The sequence below is a fragment of the Cyclopterus lumpus genome, chromosome 7 (assembly GCF_009769545.1).
Source record: "Cyclopterus lumpus isolate fCycLum1 chromosome 7, fCycLum1.pri, whole genome shotgun sequence".
In the NCBI taxonomy this organism is placed as follows: domain Eukaryota; kingdom Metazoa; phylum Chordata; class Actinopteri; order Perciformes; family Cyclopteridae; genus Cyclopterus; species Cyclopterus lumpus.
Window position 1 is genome coordinate 23,303,668 of NC_046972.1, and position 10,945 is coordinate 23,314,612.

Genomic DNA, 10,945 nt, shown 5'->3' on the forward strand with positions numbered 1-10,945 from the left:
TAAACAGCGAAGCTGCACAAGGATTCAGTGATTTCTGTGTGGTGATAACAGTCAGGAGGACGCGGCGTCCTTAAAGGTAGGTGCGGTCACCGAGTCGTTCAGGTACGTAAAGATCAGGATCCAGAAAAAACATGTAAACCGCGGGTCCAGGGCCGCGACGGGAGTCGGCTGTCATTAAAGTGCAAGTCTGTGGCAGTAGGACCGCGTGCCCGCCGGGGCTCCTCCCACACGACGACGTTTTTTTTTTTTGCAATAGATTGAAGACTCCTCCCCTTTTCACTCAGAGAGAGAGAGAGAGAGAGAGAGAGAGAGACGCTTTCCCACCACCCAGAAACATTACAGCCGAGGTGGAACCAAGACCCCCCCCACCCCCCCCACCCCTCCCCAATACACCGTCAGTGATCCTTGGTTTCCATGGTGATTGTGCTGGCAAGCGCACAAAGTTGCAGTCTTAGCGTCGGTCCGTGTCCTCGGCGGCGTCCTCGTTGATTCCTGTTGTGACAGAGTAGAAAACTACAGGACTCGGGGGCCCGAAACCCTCGAGAGAAAAAAAACACACAAACAAAAACAAAAACAATAAAAACACTGCATCAGAAGTAAAAGGAGGTAAAGCAGAAAAAAAAAAGCCTTCGCACTCCGGCCATCTCTTGACCACTTCTTTTTTTCCCGCGGCGGTCAATGTTGAGAATAACCGAAGTGTGTGTGTGTGTGTGTGTGTGTGTGTGTGTGTGTGTGTGTGTGTGTGCATTTGAGATCATTGTCGCGCAATCACCCTACAGCGTTTCCATTCAAAGGAAAAGGCCGGCCCGCGGGGGGGCGAGTGGGTAAAGAGAGCAGAGGAATCCGCCCCGAGGGATCGCAGGAGATCTTCAGAGATTTTGGGAGGTTTTTTTCGACGAGGGAAGCCGGTGCAGATTTCTAGGAGATCCAGGCGAAGTCCCGCTCGCTCCCGTTCTGCTGCTCCCCCTCCGGCGCCGAGGAGTCGCTCTCCTCCTTCTCATTGTCCCGCGCCTCGGCCGCCATCCCCGAGTCCTTCCACTTGCCCCCTTCCTCGTCCCCTTCTCCCATCATCTCGCCGTCCGCCTCGGCCATCATCTCCTCCTCGCCGTCGCCGTCGCACTCCGCCTGGTCGTCGTGGAAGCGGTCGCCGGGGTACAGCTCCTCCTCCGGGGAGATGTCACCGCCCACCTCCCCGTTGTGGTCCAGCAGCGCCGCCATGCCGCGGCCAGAGCAGTCGGCGCAGACGCCGTGACGCCGCGAGCCGTGTTTGATGCCGACGCTGGCCGCCGACATGAAGACCCGGCTGCACACTTTGCACACGTACTTCTTGTCTTTGCTGTGGACCTGTGGGACGCAAACACACCTTTAAATGGTCTTCACCGACACCTCGCCGCATGTGATTCGCTGCCCCCTGCTGGTGACCGCGGAGCTGCAAATAGCTTCCTGTATTCCTTAGCTCCGTTTCAGAGACTATTAGAGTCTATTATCTCTAAAAACGAGTGAACGTGAACCAGAGTCTTGATACAAGGAGTAGTGATGTCACCCATTGGACAGTTTCGATGCCTTGAATTCGACATTTTGGCCGTTCCGCCATCTTGGAAAGTGACCGTATTTATTGAAGTTATTGTACTTTGATAAGAGAAGCTCATATACCTTTTTTTCGGTGATTTTTAATGTATTTGTTTGCAGTTAATATTACTGTAGGCACTTCCAAGCAAACCAATTAGTTTTTTAGGGGGGCCACAAATGTACTATTGTTCTTTTATAATAAAGCAAAAGTATTTCTTATCCGATAACTCGATTGATCAACGGAACAATCGTTTCCTTTCTCTGTCGTCACCTGGCGACTAACGCCGTCGCTGACAAATTTTGTAGGCGAAACGCGTCGCGTCGGCTGGTGGCCACGCCCACTCCGGAGACAGGAAGCGCCTGTCACTTTAAGAAAAGAAAAAAAAGGCCCTTCGGGCTGCGCTCACCAGGGTGTGCCTCTTCATGTGCTCCCTCCGGGTGAACTTCTTGCCACAGATCTCACAGGGGTAGGGCCTCTCGCCGGTGTGGGAGCGCATGTGCCTCTTTAGGATGCACTGGTGCATCGCGGAGAAGCTGCAGTAGGGGCACTTGAACTTTTTACGGATCACTGTGAAGTCGTTCACTGTGGGGATAGAAGAGCGGTAGAGGAGGAGGGGGGGCAGGGGGGGGGGGGGTGGGGGACAGAGAGAAATAAAGCATTAGTGTTGAATGAAGCTCTTTTAAATAAACCGAGACGTCACTTTTCAGTTATTACATTTAATTAGGCGTGGTCTGGAAATGTACCATGAAATCCCATGGCCACCCCAATCCCAGTCAAAGCTACAGTTGCCCTGGCAACAGCGCTTCCTTCATACTAAAGCAATAAAGGCATAGAGATACTGTAAACACAACACACACACACACACACACACACAGTCAGCCTGCCTTAGTTGCTCTAGAGGGTCTCTGCTTTGGAAAGCAAAACACAGACAGAAAGACAAACACAGACAATGACAAGAAGGCCGAGTGTTGGGAAATAAAATCACACAGAAACACAAAGGGAGGCTTCGGGAGAAGAAATTAAAATCTAAGACTGAGGTTGATATCGCGTCCCCATCTTGTGTAGAAGGTCTTTTAAGCCAATTATCTCTTAAGACTTGACTTGAAGGGTAGTTAAGCCAGGTGAAGGGCATCCAAGTAAACAGTGTGTGTGTGTGTGTGTGTGTTTGTAGATCTATCTTTGTGAGGACACACTCATTGACATGGTGCACCCCCTCACCTCTTACCCTAACCTTGACCTCAAAACTAAGTCTTCACTCTCAACCGTTGAAGAAGTGAGGGTCAGCCAAAATGTCCTCACTTTTCAGAATATGTCCCCGCACTGTTTAATTAAAAAATTGTTTCGGTCCTCACTGTGTAGCAAGTACAAGAAAACGCAGACAAACGGTCACATTGCCATCACTTTTACAACATTAACTTCCAATCATTTCCAGAAGACTTATCCTAACCCTAACCACCAATCTAATCCTAACCCTAAGCCTAACATAAACCCAATTCTAAACTTAACCTTAAAACCAAGTCTGAACGTGAAAGTGAGGCCCAGCCAAAATGTCCTCACTTTCCATAATAAGTGCAAGACTACACACACAGATGTGTTTCCATCACATTGACTTCCTATCATTTCCCTGGTGACTTTCCCTTAACCTAAACCTAACAACATCCTAATTTTGAACCACATCTTTAGCCTAAAATGTCCCCACAAGAAAGACATGGTCCCCACAATGTCAGTAATACACGCGCAGTGTGTGTGTGTGTGTGTGTGAGAATCTTTACAGTGCAGTGAAATGTCCGTGAGAGATCAGGGATGGATTTACGAGTACACGAGCACAACATGACGGCTGTAGATCGAGGAGGGGGTCAAACACACAGCTCGGGGGGTTATAAGCTTGAAAGTGATACAACATAATTACCTCCATCTGCAGATCGACCTCTGCTCTGATTAAACTCTCCACGGCACAAAAAACATGCAAGCACACGTCAACGGCACAATTAAGATTCACATTTTGGTCTGTTTTTTGTTTTTAGAGGGAGAATGGAAAGAAAAAGGAAATAACATGACAGGTGTGCGAAGACGAGACGCAGACATACAAGATTTAAAGGAAGGAAAAAAAAGAATACGGAGAATTTTTTATCCATCACAGTTTAATCACAGCATTAAAAACTACAAGCAGGATGTCATTTTGTATAGAAAAGTACATATCTGTGTACAGTACATGGGCGTGTTTGTTTTTTTTTCGAGGAGAAAATTAAATAATCTAAACTTAAATAAACACAAAAAGAAAAACAGTGTATTTACAGCCCTTTTCCTTTCGGCTGCACACAGCGGGCTACCTGAGAGATGGGGTTTTGGCATTTGGGAGTTCCCCTTGCGTATACCTATATATTCAGAAGCATTATTACACTCCCTTTGGGTGTAATGCTCACAGTATGGGTGTGTAACCGGGATAAACCAGCAACATATCCGGGGGGGGTTTATAGCGGTAAACTACACACCACTTTTGGCAGAACTTGGTGTGATTTCACATTAGCGGTGATTTTGACGCCAGCGTTCGCGCCGATTCCGATATCCTGCAGCTTCTGCAACAAAAAAAAAAAAAAAAAGAAAAGAAAACTCCACCTAACTGTTTTCCAGCAGCTCCCTCCACCCTCTCCATCTTTACCCCCACTTTGTCTCACAACCACACCCGTTATCTGTCGGCGGTGACGTCGCCACAGCTCACCTGACCCCCTTTTGGTACCCACTCCCTCTTCAGATCAAGAGGTCAGGGGGTCAAGAAGGCCCGGAGCCGTGGAGGACCAATTACTGTCCAGCTCCAGCCACTAGAAGGCTTCGCAGATATCTGGGGACGGAGGACACGGACAGGGAGAGAAGAAATGACTCCACCCAACCCCCCATCTGAGCGGCCATTGTTTTACATGGCTTTGTCTCGTTCGGCACATCCCCTCCATCTCCACTGTCACCACTGTCACTTTGTTCTTCTTTGAGTTTCAGTGTGAAGTAACCACCGTTTTTTAAATTTTTTTTTATTAACTCATTCTTATACCGAATTTCTTATTTATTTTCAAAATTATGATTTCAATTTTTTTTCTATTTTGTATCCGTTATTAATGTATATTTGCAATTCTATATATAATGTATCACATAGACATTTGTTTTTTAAAATGTACATTTTATTTTAAAATGTATTTTTGTGCTGCAGTTCCACAGAGTTCCTGCAGGTGGTGTGGTTGTGTGGGCTGTGGGTCCCACAGCAGAGCCTGAGTGCTGCTCATAAAGATAAAGATCTCTCTGCCTAAAAATGGAGCGAAGAGTTCAGTCAGACTGGCGACAGAGAGCCAGACACGAGGTTCAGGTCTGACCCCCCCCCCCCCTCTCTTCCTCTTCCTCTTTCCGCTCAGCACCTCAACGGAAAGTTCTTCACCTGTTTTAAATCGGTCCAATCGGGGCTCGCTATCCACAAACCTACATAAAAAAAATAAATTAAAAACTACAACGGTTCTACTTTATATTCTCAGTTAGCTGTTTAAAAAAAGATCAGCTTTTGCATAGCAGTTGTGCATCGTCGACACGTGAGCTGTCAATTCATTTAAAAAAAATATCATAATTAACAAGTCGACAGATATTTAATCTAAAATGACTTGTTGTTCCCGTCTCGGCGCAGCGACGCCGCGGAGCCTTTTATTGCTTTGTGTTTTCACGCGGCCCACGAGGCCCCGCCTCAGTTTTCCACGTTGATGCCGAGATCGCGATCGCCTGCTTTCATCTCCCGAGATAGCCGCCACAGCGAGTCGATAACGGCGCCCTGAGACATCTCCATCCTGCCGCCTCCTCCTCCTCCTCCTCCTCCTCCTCCTCCTCCTCCCAGCAGAGCTCCTGGCACCGGCCCCAGCTGGCAGCACACCTTGACGTGCGTCGCCAGGTTCTTCTGGGTGCTGAAGGCCTTGGCGCAGGCGGGGCAGGTGTAGCCTCTCTCGCGGGAGTGCACGGAGGACAGGTGCCTGTGCAGGTCCGTGCGGTCCCTGAAGTGCTTCAGGCAGTAGGCGCACTGCATCAGCTTCTTCTTGTAGTGGATGGTCTTCTCGTGGCGGTCCGCGTTGGACTTGAGGGTGAAGCTGGCGGGGCAGTGGGAGCAGAGGTAGCGCTCCGGCGGCGGCTCCGGCTCGGCCGCCGCGGCGGGGGGCCGGTAGAGGGACTGGTGGAAGTGGAGGGGCTGGGGGTGGTGGCGGGGCGGGGCGGGGTGACCGTGGTGACCCCGGGCGCTCGGCCAGTCCAGCGACAGGGCCATCAGAGACAGGGTGTGGCGGTACTCGTGCTCCCTGAGGTGCTCCAGGCTGCCGAACAGCCGCTTGCACAGGGAGCAGGCGAACCCGTGCGGCGGGGGCCAGGCGCCGGGCTCAGGCGGGACTCTGGCCCCCGAGCCGGCCTCCTCGCCCCGCGCCGCCGGCCCTTCGGCCCCTCTGCCAGCAGCCGGGGCCGCTGACGCAGGCGCCGCCGGGCCGCCGGCAAAGCTTCCGATGGCCATCTGATCCGTCTCCGCGGGAGACCGGTCCCCTCCCAAAGCTGAGATACCGGGAAGAAAAAGACGAGAGTGAAATATGTATTCATATATATATATAAATATATGTAAGCTGCATACTGAAGATCTCATTTCAAGTCATCAGGACGCCGTACCTGCGCCGCACTCCCTCACGTCCTCTTTGTGTTTCACTCCCTCCTGCAAGCACAAGACATCCCGTTATGACAACACACACAGCGACACGCCGGGTATGGATTGTTTGATGCATGCAGGAGGCGGGCAGGTGAGACAAGCTGTGGACCCCCCCCCCCCCCCCGCCACACACACACACACACACACACACACACACATAAACAGAAAAGTTAAAGTAAGAAGAAGAAGAAACACGTAGACAGATCAGAATGATTTAAAAGGCAAATTGTTTGAAAATTAATGCAAGCAGACACGGAACAAAAAAAAGCTGCTGACGGCTTTTCTGGACGCGAGACTTCGTCCTACGAGACGCCTGATCTACGGTATTAATAACGTTATCGGCCTGATGCAGCAAGGTGCAGCTCTCCTTCGTCTCATCTACATCCCATCTCCTCCTCCTCCTCCTCCTCCTCCTCCTCCTCCTCCTCCTCCTCCTCCTCTCTAAGAGAACAGAACACCATGCACTGGGCAAACAGATGGCTTGTCCGCAGAGATAGGGAGGCTTGTTGGGAGGCAGGTCCTCTGAAATCAAATGCTGCTCCTAAAAACGCTCACACACACACACACACACACAAACACACTCTCGACTGGCACAAAACTCACATCCACACATGCTCATACTGCCATGCTCACACACACGCCCACACACACACACACACACACACACACACACAGAGAACAAACAATTTCCTGGGCTGCGAGAGCAAACCTCTCATTGTCTCCTCGTATTGATTCTACTCGACTCGTCTCACCACCTTCGCCGTCGTTTATCCGCCATCTCCGAGAGACACGTTGTGACCAGATGTGTCGTCTCCTAACGGGGCTAACGCGGAGCGAGGACGCTCTCTCTTTTCTTTTTAACGTGTGTTAATATGAGCCGGGAACCCCCCTCGAATTCACCTTAAAAAAAAAAACCAAAACATAAACGAGAAGATGATGAAAAGTAAAAAAGGGTGACGGACATCTGAAAGGAAGAGAGAAGCAGACACAAAGCATGTAAAGACAGACGGACAGAGAGGAAGACAGCGTAGCAGGAAGTCCACATGGTGTGGGGGGGGGGGGGGGGGGACCCCCATTAACTCCCACGTCGGCTTAACCCCCCCCTCCCCTCGTGGTGTGTTTGCAGAGGCTGCCTGCCCACCATGGGTGCTCACCTCCTCTCTCACTCTCTACCCCCCTCCCCCCCCCCCAGCCAGCCTCTGCCCTGGCTCTCTCTGTGCGGCGCTTACCTCGGGCAAGGTGGAGGGCTCCGGGCCCTCGGGGGCCTCGTCCACTTCCATGTCCGACCCGTCTGAGCGCGGGCCGGGGGCCTCGGGGGGCCGAGGCTCAGAGGGGCGCGGCGGCGGAGTGGGCGGGTAGTGCGTTGATGCCGATGATGATGAGGATGATGAGGATGACGGTGGCGGTGATTGTGGAAGTTGAGGAGGAAGAAGAAGAGGAGGAGGAAGAAGGGGAGGAGGAGGAGGAGGAGGAGGAGGAGGAGGAGGGGAACCAGCCCCCTGTTTGTTATGAACTGTGGCCCCCGTGGCCCCCGCGGCCCCTGGCCGGAGCGAGCCGCAGCAGTTGTTGGAGCGGAGCCCTGAGGAGCACAGGAAACGAGTCTCACCCACCCACTCACGTACAACTGCAGCTCTGCAAGCAGCTGGCCACCCGAACACAACGGGAGAGAGTGGGCAGGGTGGGGGGGGGGGGGGGGGGGGGCACAGAGGCTGCCAGTGCTGCGCTATCAAACACCACGGGAGAGGGGGAGGAAGACGAACACACACACACACACACACACAACAACTCTGAAGTTTCACTTTCCACCAGCCGAGGGGAAAGGGCTCGGGCTCCTTCTCTCTCTCTCTCTCTCCGTTTCCCGTTCGCTCGCTCCTCTGCTCTCCTTCTCCTTCCACCCACATGCGTGCACCGAGAGGATGGCAGCATGTGTGTGTGTGTGTGTGTGTGTGTGTGAGTGAAAATGCATAATGTGAGGAGAGAGGGCTTGAGGATCCTCTCGCAGCGTTGTTTTTGGAGAGGAGCCATCTTGAAGACTTTCTGCTCAGGCGGGCTAAAGGACGGCCGTATCGACCACGTCAGATGTTCACGGGCAGCCGGCTGCATCAGGAACTTAACAGCCTTCAGCTCCTCATCACTATTCACACAGTGTGTGTGTGTGTGTGTGTGTGTGTGTGTGTGTGTGTGTGTGTGTGTGTGTGTGTGTGTGTGTGTGTGCGTGTGCAGCTGGCATTGAGAGCGCATCTCTTTTTCTTACATATGAATCAACGTTATTCTGGGTTGTGTGTGCAGGTGTGGGCCTTTTTTGGGGGGGTGTACGTGTGTGTGTGTGTGTGTGTGTGTGTGTGTGTGTAATTTATTACATATATATATATATAAAAATAGTAATATATATATATACATTTATTTATTATATATATACAAATAGTAATATATACATTATATATATTAATATATATATATTTTTCTATTCTTTTATTTATATATATAAATAGTAATACATATATATATATGTATTTATTTCTATTTTATATATATATATATATATATATATATATATATATATATATATATATATATATATATATCCGCTGTGCAAAGGATTGTGGGTCAGAATAGCCATGGTTTGCATACGAGTGTGGGCCTGCGTTTTTTCTCTTTTTTTGGGGTGTGTGTGTGTGTGTGTGTGTGTTGGGTGGGGGGGGGGGGGGGGGGGTGAATGTCTCCAGAGTTATGCGGCGGTGGGTTCAAGCCATTCATCGCCCCTCCTCTGCACAACGCCGGACAGAATCACACAACCATGAGGCGCTCGACCCCGCGGACGGATTCCTGGAATGTTAAACCACCGCGCCCGACACTCCCCACTCCCACTCACCGAGGACACAAATGCTTGACTCCCCATCTCCACTTCCCCACCTCCCTCCATCCCTCCATCCCTCCATCCCCCATCCAGCAACCAGAGCAACAACATGAAGAGGGAGGCGTGAGCGACGACGTGATCTGCAGGTGAGGACGAACAGCTCATTAACAACTTCTTGAGAAAAGAAAAAAAAAAAGAAAAATCTTCATTTTCTTGGATATTTTCTTTAACGCGATCTCGTCTCACTGAGTTTAATATTGCAGTCGTGTCTGGCGAAGCTGTAAAGAAATACAAATAGCAGCCCGGCTGAGTCACTGCACAGCAACGGGGAGTAAAAAGAGGAGGTGAAGACTTCACACGGAACAGAATGACTTAAAAACAGCGAGTGACGGAGTGAGACAACGCGACGGCGTCCCCCCGGAGCGGGTCAGGGCCCATTAGGGCCGGTCAGGCTTCAGGGGGGCAATTACTATAAGCCAAGCTGACCGCTTTCCAATAGCCAATCAACTGGAACTCGGTAAGTCTGTTAGGAGAAGTTTAAGGCTCCGTGGCAACAACCTCCGGACGGTTCCACTCTCCGCTTGTTGTTTTAATTTGGTTTTCACAAATAGAACAACATGCAGCTGCACCGACGCATGCAGATTGGACTCAATTGGACCTACCACTTCCCCACTGCACCTTGGATCCCCTTGCTCATTTATTTATATATATATATATATATATATATATATTCATTTATTATATATAATTACATATAATATTTTTTTATATATTACAATTTCTTTATGTATATATATATATATAAATATATACATATATTACTATTTATATATATATAATAAATGAATAAATATATATGTATTTATTATATATATATATATATATATATAAATAGTAATATATATATATGTATTAATGTATTACATATATATAAACATAGTAATATATATATATATACATATATTTATTATATATAAAACAAATTTATATATATATGTATATATCCGCTGTGCAAAGGATTGTGGGTCAGAATAGCCAGAACTGTGTGAACTACATACTGCGACCGCATCCATGAGGACATCCTGGTGTTTTTGTGCACAGTGTGTTTCATGTCATTCCTCACAGTACAGTATGGGTGTTGGATCACGTGACCTCTAGAGGAAGTTATCACTCTTCCATAGATGTCTTTACATTAACTGCTCTCCCTTTCATCATGCTTCAAATTAAAAAAAAAAAAGAAGAAAGAAAGTAAAAAGCAAAGCAAAGGGAATGGTTTCGCTAAGTAGGACACACACTTTAAATCTGAAGCTTCACGACTCGTGAATAAAAAAATAATAAATAAAAAAATCCTCAAAGGACCTCCGGGGAGCCGCTGTGGCGCCACCGGGGGGGGGGGGGGGCTGTACGGAGTCCATGTTCAAAAAGTTAGATGTGAAGTGACAAAGAGAGAAAAGTTCAATAACGCCAGCGTGGTCCCTGCAGTTAATTGGATGTTCTCTACACGGCGGCCGCGGTGGACGAGCGGACAGGTGCGTCGTCTGGCATCGATCGCGTGACGCACTGGAGGGGTAGCGGGCCCCAAATATCCCGATGATCTTTAACAGTCGGTAAACTCCCGAGGCGGTCCGATTTCTGGGGATTTATGATTTATTAGAAGAGTCAATTATACAGAGAAGAGAAGGGAGGAAGAGGAGGAGGAGGAGCGAGGGAGGAAGAGGCTCCGGGTCGAAGGCCCTCTGCCGGTCTCTCTTGAATCGGGCCGGGTGACCTTGCTCTCCCTCCTCTCTCGGCCCGGATCAATACTTTTCCC

The 10,945-nt window shown here is 49.4% G+C and overlaps 1 protein-coding gene across 1 annotated transcript in view; it reads right to left on the reverse strand.

Annotated features, from left to right (window-relative positions):
• Positions 1–388: 388 nt before the first annotated feature.
• Positions 389–10,945, reverse strand: part of zbtb46 (zinc finger and BTB domain containing 46) — a 13,011-nt gene continuing 2,454 nt past the window's right edge. Inside the window, exons 3-4 of the mRNA XM_034538133.1 lie at positions 1,977–2,152; positions 389–1,344 (exon numbers count right to left, since the gene is read on the reverse strand). Of these exons, the coding sequence (XP_034394024.1) occupies positions 919–1,344; positions 1,977–2,152 (602 nt within the window). The 3' untranslated portion in view covers positions 389–918. The remainder of the gene's footprint in view (positions 1,345–1,976; positions 2,153–10,945) is intronic.